This window comes from Micropterus dolomieu, linkage group LG15, assembly GCF_021292245.1.
Source record: "Micropterus dolomieu isolate WLL.071019.BEF.003 ecotype Adirondacks linkage group LG15, ASM2129224v1, whole genome shotgun sequence".
Lineage (NCBI taxonomy): Eukaryota > Metazoa > Chordata > Actinopteri > Centrarchiformes > Centrarchidae > Micropterus > Micropterus dolomieu.
In genome coordinates, this window is record NC_060164.1 from 10,406,225 (window position 1) to 10,427,395 (window position 21,171).

At 42.5% G+C, this 21,171-nt stretch overlaps 1 protein-coding gene across 1 annotated transcript; it reads left to right on the forward strand.

Annotated features, from left to right (window-relative positions):
• The first annotated feature begins 534 nt into the window (after positions 1 to 534).
• Positions 535 to 20,174, forward strand: foxn2a (forkhead box N2a). Its single transcript, XM_046070842.1, has 6 exons — positions 535 to 682; positions 10,536 to 11,113; positions 14,409 to 14,533; positions 14,828 to 14,877; positions 15,520 to 15,588; positions 16,480 to 20,174. The coding sequence occupies exons 2-6, from the start codon at positions 10,550 to 10,552 to the stop codon at positions 16,902 to 16,904; spliced, it is 1,233 nt and encodes a 410-aa protein (XP_045926798.1). The 5' UTR covers positions 535 to 682; positions 10,536 to 10,549; the 3' UTR covers positions 16,905 to 20,174.
• Positions 20,175 to 21,171: the final 997 nt, after the last annotated feature.

A 21,171-nucleotide genomic window follows, 5' to 3' on the forward strand; every position in this document is an offset into this window, starting at 1 on the left:
TTTAATTTGATTTGTCTACAAGCTCAGACATCACCTAGTATGTGTCTGTTACTGTGTGTATATACAGGTCATGTTAGCTCCTTGTATAGGCTAATCGTTTACTCTAGGAGGGGCCCTGTTAAGGGGTCCGCTATCGTCACGAGGCTGGGTGTGGTGACACATCCTTTCTCTCCGCCCCGAGGTGTTTGTGTAGCCCAAGAACGCGGGACTGTTGTGTGGGACCTGTCCGCGCGGCTTGATCATCCACTCACTTTATTCATATCTAATTCATCCCACCATTACGTCACTATCTGTATTATTCAGTAAATCTGTTTTAAAACACTACACGACACATTTCCCTCCTCTGCGTTACGTTACAAGCAGCTGGCGATAAAAGTGAAAGCACATTTCTCACGAGGCAAAATAGGATGGCGTGCGCGTTCATGGAGCTTCTGCGCTGCGGCAGTTGCCAGGGGAGATAGGAGGGGAGGGGTTTTGATTGGCTGAAGTGGGACCTGTTGCCATGACGACGGCGAGGGGTTTGGTAGCGTTGCCCGCGCGCTCTGTGATCCGCGTTCTGCGTGTGTATGGAGGAAGCAGCTGCTGATCTGATCTCTGACACTGTGTGAGACAAGACAGCTGAATAAAACTGCGCACAGACGTGGCTTTAAACACACCGCACCGAGGCACGCCGTGCATGATTGTAAGTATTTAAGCGTTTGTTTAAGGGTGCTGTATTTAAACGGTGTTCGGGGGGATTGTGTTTCGAACAAGCTAAAAGTAAATGTGGTCAAGTGACTTTGCTCAGAGCAGCCAGCATGGCAGAGCAAGCGACAGCATGTGGCCAGCTAGCTAATGTTAACTTCTCTCTGTTCTCCGGACTCCGAGCTTCAAGAGTTAGTGTGGGTATTTATAGCACCAAAGAGTGGTTAGCGTTTTGTGTATGGAAATATAATTACCATAATATTCCAGCTAGTTAAAATATTATGCTAACGCTAGCAGTAAGATATACCTTCACTGACCCATCGAGCAGCTGCTAACGCTACTTTTCCGCACGTTTGTGCTGTAGGCATTAACGTGTTAAGTTCACTCGAATTAAAACCAAACATAAATGTGAGTAACTAACCGCAGATAAGTTACTTCGTAACGAGTCCCGTGTGTCGGGAAGTGTTGTGCAATAGTCCACGTCATTACGTGTAACTTTGTATTCCTCATTGTGTTACTGCTTGTGGTTGCTTGTGAGTGTAGTCTCGAGTCCGTGGTGATTAATGCCCCAGCATATCTAGCAGTTAGTTTTCATCGCTAGTAACAGCACTTTCAGCGTATCTTTTCCACTGGCGAAAGACTCGGGGTTTCAATAAATGTCTTTTATCGCGTAGTTTCTCAGGTTGTAGGAGACAACGATATTAAATCTTTTGTGTGTGTGTGTTAATTTAAGACGCATACCTTCCCCTCATATGTATAAAATTCATGGTAACGTTATAAATCGACGGCACCAGAGGTTGGGAGGCTACACAGGCTAGCTAAGCACATGATGTAATGGATTATCACAAGATTGTCCCAGATATAGAGTGCTCTACAAACAATGCCAGAGTGCAGGAAAAATATCTCTGTTTAAGCCAGTTGGATGTACTTTATATGTTGTTATTGAATAGGTCTTCATCTGCCTTGTGTTATTCCACGTGTCTGGTGTTGTCTGCTCCTTGTAGTGTCTACCTGCTGCCTGCCAGTGTTGTATTCACTGGACTGGACAAACCTCATCTAAAATTCATTTTGTGCTCTGAGATTTCTGTGTATATTTGGAAAAAGTGAGGGGAAAATGTCTCTTCCTTTGTTGAGGTTATGACATTAATGTAGACCGGCGTTCCTTTCTTATTGCTTGGCAGTTGTTAAAGCCCCAGTGATAAATAGAAGACAAAGGCGACGAAACAGATGTTGTCTGCCATTATTTTATTGAATCTCCATGGCTGTGTTGTAGGTCAAACCATCTGTTGTCTCTGCTGTTGTTTGTAGTTCTAGCCTGTATCCACTCCTGTACATGTTTGCGTGTACAGACGCCTCTAAATGGGAAGTGCTTTTGCCTCCCAGAATAGATGAGGGTCTGCTAACTTTACAGACATTCATTACTATAAATAAGACTTGTCGTAACCCCAATGATGCGGTTATTGCTCACGTGAAATGGATTTAACAACTGCATGGGTTTAACATATTGTCAGTGGAGTTGAATAATCTTCAGTTGTGGGCCATCATACAGTTATTAGAATTGCTGGAATAGGCCTCTAAGACATTGTCGTTACCATGGGTAGCATTACTCTGTGGTTTGAGGCTCTTTTCTTCCTCAGTAAGAGACCGAAGTACAGGTGAAATAAGAGGCAGACTGCCCAGTCTTTGTGAGTATGCTGGTCTGTTCTTAGGTTTCTCCTCACAGTGCAAAATGTTTGAAAATGTAACCGGTAGACTTGAGAGTCAGATGCTTTTACTTGAAACTGAATTTTACAATAAGCAATGTGACAATCGATGACATGAGTCATAGTATCATTTGTCATACAATCCTAACGGTAAACCCTGGTGTGTTGGCCTTCTTGTTAAATCAGTTACGTAGATAAGATCAATGTTTAGACTTTTTATTCTAATTTAAAAAACACTTTTCAAAAGTGAAAATGCCCTGATAGTCACATACTTCAATGTATTGCTCCATGTCCATGCTTTGGCTATACAAATACAGCTGTAGACACAGTGGTATCAAATATATCTCAAGCTCCTCTAGAACAACACTTCGTTTTTACAACTTGGTGTACACGTTGGTGAAGTTTCTTCATTATACTGTACTGATGACAGAACAGGAAGATGCTCCTCAGAGGATGTATGACAACAACGAAGCAACGTGATAAAAGAGACCACCACAGTACAACATCTTATCAAGTACATTTCTCGTGTAGAAAGTATATTTTAAATCCGTTGAAGCTTTGTTGTCCTGTTCAGTCATCACAACATGATGACTATAAAGTGTAAAAGATCATAATAAAGAAATGGCATAGTGCTGGATTGTAGCTTGTAGCTGTTACTCCCCTCTCTATCTAGACAAGAGAGGCAAAGAATCTGCACTTCAAAATGGTGGTGTTGCCATGTAATCAGTCTTATCAGAGAATTGTGTACTCTGACCCAGAGTAAATGAAGGGTTGCGTCCTCTAAAATCCACCATGTTCTTTGCAGGTCTCTCTCTGGGTGACTGTAGGTTTTAAATTCATTACGAAAGCCGACCCATGTGGCACAACACTTTTGGGATTGCTTAACACAGTCTAAACCTGGTTTCTCATGGATTGGCTAAACAGAAAAGCTCAAGGCTTTATAACCTGCCGTTCTAAAAAAAAAAAACAAATTACCAAGTCAATTGTGACTTTGATATTACTCATGATTTTAAACAGTTGGATTTGGTTTAACTGTTATTTTTGTAATGGAGGAGGTTGAATAATTTGATGATTGGCAGAAGGAAGTTAGCAGTCTTTGTTCACTTGAAGTGACTGTATTCAATACTGATGTTGTTTAACATCAGTATTGAACACTTTCAAAGTGGGAAATAAATTAAAGTGAAAGTACATGATCTTTGCTACTTTAGTATAAGTAGTGTATTTTTTTTAAAAGTGTTCATAGCTGATTCCTGTTCTCCTAACTCCCATTATGAGGCATGGTAGTTAAATTGAACAATCACATTTCTAGCTGAGATTAGTCACTAATCAGCGAGCACCAGCCCTAACTGCTGACGTTGTCTTGTCCGGCTTGTGGAGGTGACCGCTTCATGCAGTTGTGTGGTGGTTGACTTGAGTGATTGAAGCTGCTTCATGTGCTGTGTGTTTTCATCACTTGCTCACACCCTCTGTGTGTTTCCCCACGAGTACGTAAACTTCTGCTGTCTTGGGTCTGTGACATTCTGCTAACCAAACATAGGTGGTAGCTCTGAATTTGAGATGCAAATGTAAAATACATCCCTTCCTTTAGTTTCTCTGGTCACGAGTTTGTTTTTTTTAGTCCTTGTTCAGATGATCAACATTTTTTGTGATGTTTCACATCATTTAGCAAATCCTGAGAGACCAGGATACAGCTAAATGGCATCCAATTTTTATCCATTAACCTTTCCACTTAACAACATCACTATTTTACAAACTAGGGTCAGCCTAATGTCATGACATCAAAAAGAACACAGAACAGGTTGAGATGGTTCTGCAAATCTAAAAATACATAGTTTGAATGTGAACGTTTTGAGTTTCTAGTCCAGTTCAGTTCTTCCTCCACACGCCTGCCTCTGCCCGTGTGTACTTACAGAAGTATTGCAAATGGGCGATGTGTATATTCCTGTTGTGGCGCCCCTCTGTCTACTCCAGTTATTGTTTTACATCTCTTGATTGGTCACAGTGTTTACACATATGCACTGACTCTATGGTGAGCAGACCCCCTCCTTCTCTCCCCTACACCTCTCTAAACCCCTAACTGTCCGTGTGCCTGTCTCAGTGCTGACGGGGTGGACTCAAGACGCAGCCCATTAAGGCCTGCCTCATTGAAAGCACCACTAATGTGACCGTTTCCTTGATTGAGAGAAAGGAAGAGGGAAGCACGGCTGTGTCCTGTGTTACAATGGGCCTTTGTCTCGTCACCCCTGGCGGAATTAAAGGGTTTTATTGAATTGATGGCAACATCGACGTAGGCTGACCATCTTGTGCAAATGATTCAAGATCTTCTAGGATTTGTGGGGCTGAATGGGGTTTGTGTTGTCAGTTTACCAATATTTTGGAACCAGGTGCCACAGAACTTAAACAATTTAGTGTATGCCCTTTTATGTTTAATGTAAAGCACTTTCAATTGTCTTGTTGCTGAAAAGTGCTCCACATTGTTGTAATTAAAGGTGAAGGGCTGGGTAAGTGTTTGCCTGAAGTGAAATGTAAACATAAAACTGATGCATCACTGTTATTTGAATGAGTTTTATACTGGGCTCTGTACTTGAAACAGCTGAATCCATGAATAAGTATGAAACTCAGTTTATTAGAGCTTTGCTATTTTAAGAGTCTGGCATTGTCATCAGATCACCATGGTGGTTTATTGGGGGGGGGTTTGTTGAAAAATTTCAAGTTACCTTTATTTGAGCAGAATATGAAAGGGCCATGCACTTGTGTGGCGCCATAAAAATGTGTGTGCGTTCTTTACGAGACGTACAATAAAAACTTGTTTGATGTTGCATCCTGTATTTCCTTTGATTTCACCAAGCTATCCTATGATTATTACAACTAATTTGGTCTATGTAAAGGAAAGTTAGGGCTGGGTACTATCAAATCTCAATTTCTTTGTAGCACTGCGTATTGAAACTTTTCTCGTATTGAGAGTTGGTACATAGAGGCCTACAAGAAATGTTTTAAAGAGAATTTAGCTTTTATTGTTTAATATGAAAAAGATACTAAAAAGGTAGCAATTCAGTACTGAAACTCAGGTATTATATTAGCACAAATTACATGTAAAGATATACACATGCCTAATAACAATGCAGGGATTAATAATTTTTAGTTTACAATAAAGAATGAACAAGATGAAAGACAAATAAAACAGGCTGTAATGTACCATGTAGGTAGCCAACCCTTCAGTGCTGCCAGAAGAAGAGCGCTGAGCTCAAGACTTGTAGCCTGTCTTTATGTTATATTGCTGCTACTTACTGCATGTTCATCTTTTGCTGTGCATGCACGTTTGTTGATTCACTCACTTCAGAAGCTTCAGTAAATATTTTCATTGTCTGAAAGCAAGGTACTTCCAGCTGTCTTCATGCTGCGTTCTCTGGGTCTCTGTGAGAGCCCTGCGTTCCCGCTCCCCGCTATTTGAAGCGGATACCTATGAAGGATTCCACCAGAGTTTGCAGTGATTCAGGAAAACAGGCTTTTTCCTGCAGGGCCTTGCTGGTGGTATCTGGGATTTTGTACACAAAGTTCCATTTACAAAACCTTATAGTATTAACATGGAACATAAGCTCGTACAGAAGACATTCCTGGAAGGGCTTATGTTGAAACTTCGACCAAACTGTTAAAGGCACATGCGTTATGCCTCCAAAAATATCCCTTCCATCGTTTATTACTGGGATTTAGGCCCTAGTTTACAGTAAAGCAAATGGTCTGGTCCTAGTGCTGTTTTTAGTATTTGGCAATATATGAGGTTGTTGTGCATGTTGATTGGTGGTGTTTCAGTGTTGTACACTGAGCTTAGAGCCACATGACCCAAGAGATAAGGTTTCAGTGTTAGTCGGGGGCTGGCTTGTACTTTTAGAAGGCCTCACCTCAGTTGACAGTTGAAGTGCAGTCGTGTGTTTGAGTTTGAAATCACTATATAGAGTTAATACCTTCGGTGAACATCACAATCATGATCCATTGTTTAGTCTTCTTGTTTTCCCCTGACTGTTAAGTGACTGCATCAGTCAATTCATTAGGTTTGACTTGGGTGTTTGTCAGTAGCTCATAAGCTACATGCTGGTGGAATTCATAGATTGCCAAAGTAAATACTGCTGCTTCAACAAACGCTACCTCTCGGCCTCTCGCTGCCGAGTCCACTGTTTTGGTGTTGGGCAGGCCTAGCTGCCTCTGCGTGAAGTCTGAATTTGTTTTCTGAAAATGAACTTCCTCAACAGGCAGGAGGTGTTTCCTTCCCTCCCGGCCCTCTGCTTGAAACTGTGAGGTGAATACTGAGCACTTCTGAAACATGACTAGAGCAAAAACAACTGCTCCTTTGTATGGGCCGAGTGTGGGGCCAATTGTGATGCTTTGTGCCAGCTTTTTCATTTGCTTTCACCTCGGACACTGAGTAGATAGTTTTAATCCATTGAGTAGTTTTATTTGGAAATGTATAATTTAGACATGCTTTGACAGTAGCCTGATTAGCCTTCACATTAATGGTTGCTTTTATTTGTTATGACATAATTTGACCTTCCCGTAAAATAAAAGACTGCCACTTGGCTACCTCGCTCTGGAACAGCACCGATCTCTCTCTCTCTCCCCCTCCCACTCTAACTCAGCCCCCCTTTGTCTCATTCACATTTTTAGAGCTCCAGCCAGACTGGGTAGTCACCTAAATATCAGTTAGGGTTTCAAATAACATGCCTTGCCATGGGGCTTTGCGACACACCTTTGTGTATCTATTACAGAGGAGTAACTGGTTTGTGTCAACTGGTTTATACCTTGTGAAGAGGGTGTGGCGTGAGTACAGCTGTGTATGAACTCAAAGCTGTTACGTGTGTTATTTTTTTTTTCCTGAAATCTCTTTCTGTTATTCTAATAAAAATATAAGCTGTGTGTAATTTACTACTGAATAAATTAGCTATTTGGTACATGGAACGGGTATTATAAAGTGTGCCTTAACGGCACTTAGTCAGTAGTGCTATGACATCCAGGTTGGCTGTGGCCTTTCCCACTGCTCTTTGTCAGACAGGTTTGTGGAGAACAGCAGCAGACTGCTGGCCTCAGCATTTTCCGCCTGTATTGATCTCCCCACATTAGCTCTCTCTTCATGCACAGACATGAGCACAATTGCTTCCCTTACAACATTGGCTGCCGTGGCAACTGAGTCCGGGTCGCGAGATTCGCTCCCAGAAAACATCTCAAACCAGTACCTCTTCATTTTGATGCTACTATCATCTCCTTTACGTTGCCCCTGTACATATTTGACACGTCAACGGCTTGATTTGCCACTTAAAGCTATCTCCATATGTCTTTGTGTATTTTTGAATAGGCTAAGTGCTTAACAGGATAAAAGAGCAGTTTGAAAGGGGGGAAAAATGTGCCCTGGCACCTGCTGTTAGTGCCTGCCTGTTTGCACATGAATATGATGAGGCTGGCGGTACGCGGGGCTATTTTAACTTGCAGATGAGCCATCAGGTCAGCACCGTTGCAGCTTTGGTGTATTTTCAAGGATGAGCTGCAGTCAACAGGCCAGCGCGGCTTATTAGCTCCCTCTCCTCTCTCCACTCTTTACACACTAGTGTCCCATTATCATTGCATTCCAGGCCGCCTCTGTTTGATGCCTTTCTCATAAAAACAGAGATAACTGCGATCATTGCATCAGCAGTGGTAATTGACCAGCTGCAGTCATGGTAAAACACTTCTTGTGTTTGGCTGTTTGCAAGGCAGCTTTCTCAGTCCGTCCACCCTGCCTCTGTTGATATTTAAATGACTGTCATCGGGAGGAGCTGCTCCAAAGACCGTAAGCGTTCCCTGGCACCCAGGGACCCAGTTGAGAGGTCAGGGCTGGGAAGATGGACTGAGTTGAAGCTCTCTTGTGCTTTAAGGTTAATCATAGGTCTGACACTTATCCAGGCCCGTGACTGACACCAAACTGAGTCAGGTTTACAGACAGTCATTCAGGACCTGTTAAAAGAAGAAAGGTCATCCATGTGGAGTGTTTACTGTTGACCCTGGGTCCAGAAAACACATTGACTACACCTTTTTAATCAAACAAAGACTGAAATGATTGCTGGTAGGATGAAGAACCTCTGACACTGCAGGCATGTCTGCCTGCACAGTCCCCTTTCTATTTGTAAATTCACTCAGAGTTGGAACCTGTCATGTCGAGGGATATCTTTTTGTGTTTTGGTTTCTTGAACAGAGATTTTCTTTTAACACAAATGGGCAGTTCTCTCGCTGCCTGACATATCTGATTGCTCTACTTTGCCGAGAGCCGTGATTCATCCTAGACTGAGGATAACTTACATAGTCCACCTCACTACCACTGAGTCTCAGAGCTCTGTCTCTCTCTCTTCCTTCCTCTAAGTCTCTTGGTCTCTCTGTCTTTCTCTCTTTCTTTCTTGTTCTGTCCTTCCAGAAAAGAATTTCCTTCATTGTTATAGCTCTTCCTACGTTCTGTAGCCTGTCCCTTTTGCCTTTGGCCTGGAAAGCTCTTTGACTTACTTCCTTTTTGGCCACGATCAAAATTACAGAAGTGTATGTGGTAGAAATTTCAGTGGTGCTGACATATTAAAACACATACAATAGAGGATTGACGGGCAGAATGCAGGACAAAATGTAGCTAACATGACGTCACCTACAGAGCAGCCTTAGAAGTCAGTCTAAACCAAAATAGGATCTATCTGCTATATGTTTATCCCCTCATTGAGAGCAGTCATTTTGTAAATGCACTAAAGCCTCCTCCTTCCCCCTCCTGTCCTTGCTGACTTGCTTTGACAAACTGATCTGTGCGTGCGTGTACACTCCCTCTCCTGTCTCACCCACTGTGCAAACACTCTCCAGTTTGACCCAATTCTTATCTTATCGCAGAAATGAAAATGTATGCCTTTACAGCGCTCTCTGTGCGCCTTTTACCTTTTCGCCATCCTACTCCCATCTCAGTTTGGATCCAGAACATACCAGACCACCCCAGACCTTGGCATCTGGTGTCCATCCACGGGTGCAGCAGGAGCATTTTGGTTACAGGGGGGTTGTTCAGTGGTGGACTGTGGCAGAGCCAGCCAGCATGGATTACTTATTTTCTTATTGTATCTATATATCTTGTTTGTGGGATTTCTGCTTTTAATTGAAGGGATGGCATGGTTGTCATGGTGACACTAAAGGACATAAAGCTTTTTGTGAGCGGAGCCAGAGACTGATCTCTTTGTGCTCTTGGCCTCACCAACCAGTGTGCAAGACCAGTGCTTTTTTATGGTTTTACAGAGTTTATTCAGGTTTATTGGACAACATTAATTGTCAGATAAGTGCTTACTTAATAAGTGTGCTGAGACATGGACAGATCAGATCAGATTTTCTGTGGCTGTAATTAAAGTCATAACTTGATACATTAGCTTCAACTAAAGCGTTTGACAGGATCATTGCTATTGCAGAAGATGACATGCCAACTATTCTTCCTCTGAGCCCACGTAAAAAAATCATTGTCTTATTAATAAGGGTACTTGGGTGGAATTGGTTAATAATACAGGGCTCCTAGCAATATTGAATTTCCTAGTGCTGTTAAATGACTGACAGTTCCCGGGTCTGTAGCCTCTTTCCACTACTTAATCTGGCTTGTGACAAATTGAGACTTGATCCTGGCTGAACGTAGATCAGTCTATAAGAGCCATCCACTCTGTAAGATGGAGGCCTTCCACTCATTCCTGCAGTCGTTGGATGGCTTCATGCTCATTTACACATAATGAGGATCTGCGTCTTGGCTGAAACGCGGTGGGCGTCGAGGAGTGGAGCCTTAAGTTGGTTCAGTTTCTTGAGAGGACCTCCTCGAAGGTACTCAAAGGAAGGGGGGGGGGGCTCTCTGTCCTCACCAGGCGTGGAGGAGAGGGGCAGTGAGAGGGCCAGTGCAATAGAGGCAGACAGGCACAGCGACAGGAGGCCACAGGCACAGCTACAGGACCCAGGCAGAATTTAAGAAAACACGGTTAACGCTTGGAATAGCACATCATTCCATTATGTCACATCCAGTTATTTCACACTGCCAACTTTGTTTTGAAAATCGGTTCACCATCAAAAACTGTGATTTCTGTCTATATGTGAGCTGTTCATCTTTTACAACCTCTTCTCTCTTCTCTACAGACCTCTTTGATTTAATGGGTCCAATCATTGGGATGTCACCAGATAAGAAAACGGAAATTCCGGGTATGCAAGAGGAGCGGACAGGGCTCAGGGGCGTTTGCGGTGTGGGAACACTGCCTGAGGCGGAGTGTGCGTCCAGTCCGCTGGCGACCAGTGTGGATCGTACTGGAGGTACGGAGGATGAGGAGCTCACCAACCTCAACTGGCTGCACGAGAACCTGCTTCAGAACTTCACTCTGGGAGGTCCTGAAGCTCAGCCCAGCGCCAGCCCTCTCTTTGACATAGAGGGCGACTACGGGTCCAGCCAGGGCCCATCATCCTCGTCCTCATCTTCGTCACACAGCAGGGGCCGGGAGCGGGACTCGTTGAAGTCTAAGCCCCCTTTCTCATTTTCTCTTCTCATCTACATGGCGATTGAGCAGTCTCCCAGCAAATCGTTGCCTGTTAAAGAAATCTATGGCTGGATTCTGGAGCACTTCCCTTATTTCTCCAACGCTCCCACTGGCTGGAAGAACTCAGTTCGTCACAACTTGTCTTTGAACAAATGCTTCCGCAAGGTGGAAAGGAGTTTGGGAAAGGTAAGTTAGCAAACTCTCTCTTAACTTAACACAGAGGTAAACCTGGAAAACTGCACCGTTTAAATTATGCTTCTCGAAACTGCCGTCATGGCATCATTGTTTGATGATGTGATATTAAAATTTACATAGGTCAAAATGTGTCTGCTTTGTTTAGCAAAACACTGTGGGCGAACAGTGTGTTGTAGTGTGACGCTGCAATGTGGCTCATGTGACAGTGTCCGGGACTGCAACACAGCCGCAGGGTCCTCTGTCTCTGCTGTGATAAGGGTGGAATCCAGTCAAGGTCACAGATATTCCTTCAGAAGAAATGCAAACACAGCACACTAAGATAGGACTTTATCTCCCCAAGCACTACAAGGCAGTGTAACTGTTTTTAAGCAGGGGGAGAAGCATCCCACAGTTGGAAACCTCAACGTCTAACTGCGAGAAAAGAAGCTAACGTGACCTAAAAGTTGCTGAGATGAGTTTGTTACAAGGATCTTTGCCAGCCTTGTCCTGGCAGGGTTACGTGTCACTCGCACTCATTTGTATTAGTGTTCCTGTATAGAAAGAAAATAATAGAGAAGTTGCACATCCTGCACAAACATTCTTGTGAACTGAATAGGAATATGCAAAATTGTTAGCTTACTTCGTAATGGTGTGTTCCTACACAAAGTGAAGCGAACTTACTCGCGCGTGAGTTTGACTGCTGGAGTAACGCTGTTACAGCGGTGTTAACCCAAAATAAACACATTTTGCTGTGATTGCCCTCTGTGTGAACTATCGCTAATTTTGTCAGCCATTTAAAAAAATTTTTTTTTTTAATCATCATCATCATCAATCTAGTTTTAATCATTAAACATCATTTTAGTCTTTCCTAACTCATTAGTATAATTTTGATTAGCATTTTGGTCAATCTGCTCTAACAAAAATAGAGATATTTATGATTTTGGTTTTTATTTCACGCATCTCACATATAGATAAATTGTTTTGTAACATTTGAATGTTAGCTTTGTTCTCATTTTTATTGCAAAGGAGACATTAACTTACCTCAATTAGCCTTGATATGCCGCTTCAAGTTCGTAGCGTTTTTTCCAAAAATCTTTTAACCACATTGCTTGCTGTCCAATATAATGAGGCACTCTGTTTTTTTGTCCGCCTCACTGTATTTGAAATGGGACCAAATATCTAAGCACCTCTTTCTCCCTAGCATGTTGTGTTCATCACCAGCGTTCGCATCCTCCAAAGTACAGTAACGTTTTTCTCGCGCACCAGGCCTCACCTGGTCGGCCAGCATTCAAAATACAGGAAGAAAGGAAAAAAATACTGCTGAATGAACACTGTTCAAGTGAAAATTTAGAGGGAGATGTGGCCTGTAATATTTTCTCCTCATTATACTGACAAAAAGAAAGAGACATTTTATTAATGTTTTTATTTTATGAATTACATTTTAGTCTTGCCATTTTTCGTCAACAATATTGCATTTCAAGATAGATAGTGACAGTCAGTGTTTAAGTACATTGTCGGCGTCTCGACATTGTCTTGTTTTAGTCACGGGAAAAAAGTTTGTTGATGAATATATTTCGTTTAGTTTCGTCTGACGAAAGTATCACTACTGTGAACACGCAGTAATGTTTGCGATATCTTTTTAGTTTTCCAAGCTTTTGTTTTGAAAAATGTGGTGAGGAACAAAATTGAACTAGAGAGGTAGTTCTGATTTTAAAGCCCCCCAAAACATTCCTGTATAACATTAAATGTTTATGACTAAATACGCATCACTCAAGTGGCTTAGTAACATTTAATAAACAACCTCAAAGCTGTCATCAAATTTTCTTTGAAATGTTGCTAAATATTGATTGGTAGGTCACATCACCTGTTTCCGACTGAGCTGCTTCACTTCTCTAGTGAGTAAATAGTAAAGCACTAATTAAGAAAATAGGCTTTCAGGGCCTTTCATAGAGCTGAAGTGCTGAACATGTCAACAGTAATACACTATAAGCTTTTCTGTTGCCCTTCTGTATGGTTGCATTTGTTACTCAAGTTTTAGAAAGCGGCGGTGGCAAGGTTTCTAAGAGTCAGACTGTTACTGTACTGATCCAGGGAATGACACGATGGTAGCCATATTGAGCTTCAGTATGAGTTCAGACTTGTGACCGGTAAGCCCGTGGTGCCAAGGCTGTGCCTCATATTTTCCCACCATGGGAGGGGATGGCTGTTTGCGCTCAGCGAGTAGCAACATGGCGAGGTGCAGGCCGCTCAGCATGCAGGTGCACAGTGTGAGCCATTCGTCTGCTGAGAGACCAGCACCAGTTTCACATGACACTGGCTGGTGGTTTCCGTTGCTATGGAGACATTTCCTTCTTCCTGCATCAGGGCTGGTTGGTAATCTGAGTCAAGGTTATTCTCCTCCCTCCCTCCCTCGCCTCCCTCGTCTCCCTCCCTCTATTTTCCTCCCAGACTGGGCAATACGCCGCCATCAGATAAAGTGACAGTTAAAACACTCCCGCACACATCTCCAACAGACAAATTAATTCCCCACACAGTGCCACGGAGCAGTTCTTTCTTTCTTTCTTTTGTTGAGGAATTCTTAGTTATGCATTTTCTATTTTCCCCTGTTTTGTTTTTTGATGTAATGCTCTTCTAAGAACTATAACTTAAATGTTTTTACCATTTCTGCAAATAGAGACTTGCTATGAGCTCTTTGACAAATAATTCTGTGCATCATTTTGAGGGGTTAAGAATAGGTTATTGCAACAAATAGTTTAGATTTTTGGACATTGTTCGAAGATTTTTTGTTTTAAAGCAATTAGAGCATGTCTTGTGTAAAAGCTGCTGTGAAGCTTATTGGTGAAAAAGTTGCTGATTGATTGATTGCTTTGCCACAATGACTAATCTCTAAAAGATTTAGTGTTCCACTTGACCTTTATTTTGATAAATAATGATCATTTGTAGTGTTGCAATTACCCAGCTATACAGAAAACAAAATTGATTGCTAACTCTCTTATTGAATCTTTTCAAAGTGTGGATATTTTGACCGCTGGTGCAATGGAAATGCAGGTTTCACACTATTCTGCTGATCGACAGTTGGTAGCTGTAACGTGCAAAGAAGCACTCGTAAAGGTTAAATATCACCAAAGAACCAATCAGAATACATACTGAACAAACCTGTGGTAGTACCGTAACACATGTGTGTAATTGTGAGGAATATCAGGACTTTACTTTCCCTATCTAATAATATCTAGATTCATCTAGAGGCAGGTTTTGTAACCTGGGTGTAGTAGTTTGACCAGACGATTGACCCTGCTGTTTCTTACAGGCCAATGGAAAAGGTTCTCTCTGGTGCGTTGACCCCGAGTACCGCCCCAACCTGATCCAAGCCCTTAAGAAGCAGCACTTCCCTGCCGCACATGCCTTCTGCACACCACCCGCCTCCCCGCCCAGGTAAACTTTCATCAGCCGCTCTCTGGATGTTGTGAATTATGAGTTTAAATTGGCTTTGATGTTGAAGGAAACTGTTGTCAGCTAGTCAAACCTGAATTGGCACATCAGCTCTATCTCTATGAAATCATTCTTGCCGTATTTCATTTATTTAGTGGACATGGCATTGTTGGCGAAGCATATCTTAATAGGTTTTTCTTTCATTTTGGAGATCTGCACTTCCATTACTTCCATGACTTTTTTCTCCTTTGCAAACTCAAAATCTGACCATTCATGTCTTTTGTTTACCTTCTGCAGTGCCTCCTCCCCCCCTCGCCATCTCTTTCTACAAGGCTGCTCATTCAAAGGTGAGACCGAAGCAAACTTATCTCAGTTCGGATAGGTACAGTAAAAGCTGCCTGCCCAGCAAGAATGTATGTATTCAGATCAATCAGTGCAGTTGTTTTTTTTGTTAGTTTGTGTTTGTGCAGTATTTTGATTATGTTGTCTTTGCACATTTCAGCCCCAGAACATTCAGCATCACCGTGCTTTTATCCTCAAGCCTTGGTTTGATTTGTTGCTTTCAAGTCATTGATGCCTCATGTAGACCATAATGTTGAGAGTTCCCAGTCGATGTCTCAGCCTCCCCTTTCCCCCCTCTGCCTCTTGGATTTGTAACCTTGACGACAGGCAGAGGTTCTGCTGGTGCAGAGTGTCGAGCACTCAGTCTCACTGTAATCATTAATAATTTAGAGCCCCAGAAGTGAGCTATGAGGCTTTTAGACACTTTGTCAGGTCTGGAAAGATCGGATGCACTCTTAATATCAGTGGCTTGAATTTATCCTCTGGTCTGCATATCCAGTCCATTCAGTAAGCAATGATTGGGCTGCCATGTCTCCGGTTTAAAATTTATTGAAGGAACCCAGTCCTCCCAGTCCTAGTAGAGATGCCATGCTCCCATGCTTTCACACCTCAGGACTGACCATCATGCATGTTCTCTCCTCTTCCAGAGTCTGACATTGATGCTGCCACTGCCATGATGCTCTTAAACTCTGCCCCAGGGCACCACGTTGACCCATGTAAGAGAATCCACAAGCAGCCATACTTTCACCTACTCTTCCGTCTCCTTGTCTCCTACCCCTGACATGCCACATTGTCATTGCTTAAATCTTCTTTTATTTTGTGTGCTTTTAATTTTGTGATGTGATGTGTCCCCTGTTCTTACAAGTAAAGTGTTGGTTCTTGCGCGGGAAGGGTTCATTACTTGTACTTGATTGCATACAGTTTGTCCTGTAGATAGTCTTTTAAAGTCATGTTAAAGGAATAGTTTTGCATTGCCTGCAGCCGGTAAGCTTAGCTTAGCAGAGCACAAAGACTGGAAGCAGGGGGTTCCGCCAAAGGTGACAAAATCCACGTACCAGCTCTTCTAATGTTCACTGATTAACACATTATATTTCGTTTGTTTAATCCATACAAACCCAAAGTGTACCAGTTCCCTGTTTTACGGGGGGTCATGCGCAAGCTGTTTTTGGCTGGAAGCAGCTGCCTGGAAATCATTGGAGACGCGAGGAAGTTACCGGGCTCAGTCTTCTCATCTAACTTTTGTGCTTTCCCCATCAGTGGTTATTCTGCTTCAACATGCAAGCAACAAGATATTTTTAAATCAGGTTTTCCCTCTTGGGCTGAGACAAGTCTTAGTTCTGCTTTATCCTTGTAAAGAAAGCAGGCTAAAGCTATAGTTTGTGGTTCACTGGGTTCTCTGATTTCTGCTTTTCTTTCTTCAGAAAAACAAAACAAAAAAACAACTAAAAATCAATAGCTAGTTTACTGTAAAGTTACATTAGGATTTACTTAGTATCCCTCAAAACCATTTTTAAACCCATTAAAGCGAGACACTTTCCCAACTCGAGTCTGTAAAATTAGTTTTTCATGTCTGTAACGTCACTTTTTTCATCTTCTGCTGTCCTCAGGCAACTCTGAAGGCCCACTGGACCTCTCCCGGCCCGACTCTGTCCTGGTGAGCAGTGATCCAAAGCAGGACCACAACTACAGCAGTGCGGCCCTGCAACGCTGCTCGTCCCGCTCCTCCTCCTCGTCTCTTTCCTCCCTGGATGAAGGGGGCTGCGACCGTAGGCAGTCCCACCGCGCTGGCAGCGAGGGCTTCCACAGCGACGAGGACTCTGACCTCTGGGACGAGAGGGGTGTCCACCAGACTTCTCGACGTCCGGCCGCCATCAAGTGGCCCTCTGGTAAGAGGCCACGGCGCGAGGTCAAGCCGGAGGTGGATGACGAGCTGAAGGAAGCCGCCGGCTCCTTGCTGCACCTCGCTGGTATACGCAGCTGCATGGAGGGCTCCAAACGCACTGTCAAGAGCACAAAACTTAACAGGAAATGAAGATTTGACTCACCAGACTCCGGACCCTGTGAACCCTAACCTCTGACCCCTGATCATGTGTCCCAGTGTGCCTCCTTCTCCTTATCTGATCGTTCATTGGCCATTTTGAGCCTTTTTTATTTGTTTGGGAATATCCCTGTCCAACAAAACAAATGGCAATAGTATCGTTCACACAGGAGAACAAAGCCATATAGAGACTTTTGTAACTCGGGGGTAACTGCTGGGGGTGGGATTTTGGGCTATGGAGAACCATCATGAAACCTATCCAAAATGACCTGCCTGCTTCTGTTGGATTAGAAGATTGTGATTCAAGGATTTTCCTCCGAAAGACAAAATGGGAAAAGCTGAAGGTTTTATAACTCAAAGCGTTGCATGCTTCCTCTTCAAACCTGTATCCTCTTCCAAGTGAATCTATTTATGATGCGAATGAGTGCATGTTTGTAACAGACAAAATCTAACCTCCTGGTGTTATCAGTTTCTCCTTTTTGTGCTAAAGAAAAAAAAAAAGCCACTGTTTTGAAAGGAATTCCTGCTCTACAAATCCTCTTGTAAGAGAGATGCAATAATTAATCTACAACCTTAACATTTTTATTTTTATTTTTTTTACACATTATTTCATGGTGGCATTTTTCAGAGTTGAGTACGCTAGTTAAACTTTACAATTAAGAGAATGAATGGAGTAGTACTATGATCTTGTTATGCGATAAACTTATTACTTCAGGATTAGCAAGATGTGGAAATAGTATTACTCCGCCACTGCCAAATTTAGTTGCAAAGTTAGCTATACTACTTCGCTCAGTTTTGTGCGGCCATAACAGTGCTATACAAATGAAAGTTGTTTTAATTATTTTTGCAAATCCAGTTCTCGTCCTGTCAATCCCTTCCATTCATCGGTGTGTTTTTGACATTTATGTGCAGACATATATTGACTTGTTTGGTGACAGCCTATGCAAAGCGAACATCTGCCACATATTGCCAGATGTTCACTGCGTGTTCATAGGTTATCCTCCATAGATTTGTGTGTGTGTGTGTGTGTGTGTGTGTGTACCATAGTGCATGTCGACTTCAGCCTGAACCATGAGATGATGGTCATGACAGAAAATGGTCAAATCAACTTTTTATTTCACTGACAATGTAGATATACTGCTCCAATGACTGTGATTGGTGTAATGACAGATCTCCCTTGCTATAGCTGTATTGTGGGGCCTGCTTGCTTCTGGTCCTTTTTGAATGCAGAGCTGGTTAATAGTCAAAAACTGGAGCAGACAGTAAATTACCACAGCATTGTTTGGATTTGCAGTTTGATTATACCTCCCTATGTTCTCCTTGTTTTTTGAACCATGTACTTTAGAAAATTACAAAGTGATTAAGCTCATTTTAATGCTGGCTGATCCCGTGGCCAAGTTCATTCACAACCTGAGGCATGGTGTGTCTGTTAAAAAGAACAAGAAGGGGACAATAGAGTCATGGCCCGAGAGACCTTTGCATGTGCAGTCGCTCGCAGGCGAGTTGTTGAAGACCTGTGCTGCTCTCATGTTGTGCCCTCAGTTCTGGCTGGCCACCAGTGTTTTCGTCCTTGCTCTTCCTCCTACAACAAAATAAGGAAGTGCACGCTCTCTTCTCAAGCTGTGAAATGGAGTGTTTATTGTCAGTTGGTTGCATGCAGTTCACTGAGGGGAAGTTGCGAGGCACTTGTGTAAAAGGCCATAATTCTCATTTGAGCTTTTAAAAAGGCTGCGTACTTGCAGCGTACAATAAAAGGTAGCATGGAAGCGCACAAGGGTAACAAGCCGAAAATATCATCATTTTTTTCTCCCGCAGGACTAGATCACGTTGTGTCAGTTAGTATAGCATGCATGGTCAGTGCCAAACGTTTTCTTGTGCCACTGATGTAAATCTGCAAAGGGTTACTCTATTCCCCTGCTGCCAAAATGTAGTGTGTGATTTAGAGTAACAATGCCCTAGTTTTCTGAATCATCCGAACAGGAAATGGGAGAGGACTCTCTGGTCAGTGCAGTGACTTAACCAATCCTTTGGTTTATTTTTGTCGCTTGAGAGTGGGAACTGTTCATAGCAGAGTACGCTGCAGTTCTCAGAAGTAATACTTGCATACACTGGTCTTGTTTAGCTGTGAAAAAAAGAACAAATTATTGTTCATTAATCATCACCTTATTTATGACATTAATTTATGGGATTATTGAATGCATACTCTATCAAATACTGGTCATTTGAAAGGAATGACTAGGCACATTTATTTTTCTCCCTCTGTGAACTCCTCTTAATAAGTATTTTGTTTTTCTTCTTGTTTTATTTTACAGCAATACACCTTTTTTTTCTTTCACTATGTTATAGTGATTAAGTATTTTGCCAATGTCTATTGTCTTTAGAGCGGGTGTTTGTTTTTTTCAATTTAACCATGACTGCCAGGTTTTCTTGATGTTTTGTTTTGCTTTGTGTTATGCTGGATAGAAGACAGTTAATTAACATTGATCCTGAAACCTTTTGTTGCCAAAATGGATGTACAGCTGGGGTATAAAATTTAAGACGGACACATTCCCCATGTGCTGTAGAAGTTCTTTGAAGATGATTGAATCATTTGTCTCATGTTTATGTTTAGATACTATGACTAGGTAGTCACAAATTGAAGATTAACGCTCGATCTCATCGCAGATTAGAAAAAACAAATTACTGCCACTCATAACTCATGCTTCCAAGTATTGTTATGGGATGTTGAAATGTTTCACTAAAAACTGGATCAGACTCACTCAAAGGGTGAACTCAGCAGGTGCACTCAGTCCCCCAGGCGGCTGCTGTGTAGTTTCAGACATTCAAGTGTACGGACAAATGCAAAGAAATTATGTAGAGGAAAAGCTCGCTCATTCTTTCTGTAGCACTTGCAAAAGAAATGTTATATTGGTCTCAAAGTGACACAGAGTCAGTGTGTACCTAAACGTTTTGGGGTCCGATTTACCAAACTCCAAACCCAGTTGCTTCATTGCTCAACAGCTTTTACTGAATATTGATTATGTGATCCTCGAAATTCTGTTGCAGTTCCTATGGGTATAATGAACATTTGTTGTATTTCACAAAGCTGCCAACCCAGTATCAGTTTGTGTCAGTTGTCTGCCATGTCTATTGGATGGACACACCTTTTGGTTTTTGTATGCTAACCTCTGTTGATAAAATGTTTATAAGATTTATTTTCGCCAAAGATATGCAATTGCATTATATATGGTATTACAAAATATTAATAAAAACCTGTTCTTGTTATCCCTGCGAGCATCTCTTCATTCCAGGCTGAGCTGCTGCTGCTCGGCTTCAGCATTTTATCACTGCAAATAAGACATGACACATTTTTTGTGCCCTCTAAACTCTCCTCCACAACACAAGAATGCCATCACTTTACATTAGTAGCCTAGACTAGCTACATTTTTGATCAACATTGCCACCTGCTGTGAAGGCCACAAGATCAAAATTCTAGCTAATAATAGTCTGTTCTTTAGAATAGCTACCTCTCCATGTGGCTGCTTTCTCAGTTTTCACATAACCATGTTACAGCTGGCAAATATTTCCCACCAAGTCCAGCAGTTCAGAGCTGTTTTGACTGCGCAAGCTGTGCTCAGCACTACGTGTGGCTGCTCCACCACGCTTTCCCTTTTACTTCTGCATGTCTTTTGAATGCACCAACGTGGCAGACTGCCAGAAATGCATCTCACATTAATGTAAATTCCACGGCTGTGCCAGTGATGGATACATCGTCAGATGTCCTAACGACACTCTCTGCTGTAAGTTAATTAGTCATGGAGGACTGTGGGATGAACACAGTGTGACCCTGAACAAGGGCTTGTCTGACTAGCCTCAGGCCCATTGGCACGGCTCTATTGTTCAATAGAGTCCTGTGTGTTGACTGAAAGAGGGGGGCTTCTCCCTCCTGACTGCCTCAATTCAGCTGGAAATCAGAGCAGCATCACCTCCCCCCCTCCCACACGGCCCTAGCAACCACGCCACGCCGACAGTTGCCAGGCAACCAGACAATGCTGGAGCCGCTGGCTGTGGCGTGCGCGTTAGAGAGTTTGTGTTTTGCCTGCATGCATTTAAGATCAGGAGTAGTGAAACAGCAGCAGAGGGAAATGTCTTTCTGCGGTACAAAACATTGAAACACATTTGACAGCTGATAGACTAAGAACTCCACAGTTGGGATTTCTTTAAAGAAATAGTAATACTACGTGGTGGAAATATGAAGAGATTATTATGGATTAGATGAAAT

What these genes read in the sequence shown, in the direction of transcription:
- foxn2a (XM_046070842.1), top strand. Translation starts at nt 10,550, where the DNA reads ATGGGTCCAATCATTGGGATGTCACCAGATAAGAAAACGGAAATTCCG. An exon ending in TGGAAAGGAGTTTGGGAAAG is followed by an intron (nt 11,114 to 14,408) that starts GTAAGTTAGCAA and finishes TGTTTCTTACAG; the next exon opens with GCCAATGGAAAAGGTTCTCT. An exon ending in AGGGCACCACGTTGACCCAT is followed by an intron (nt 15,589 to 16,479) that starts GTAAGAGAATCC and finishes TGCTGTCCTCAG; the next exon opens with GCAACTCTGAAGGCCCACTG.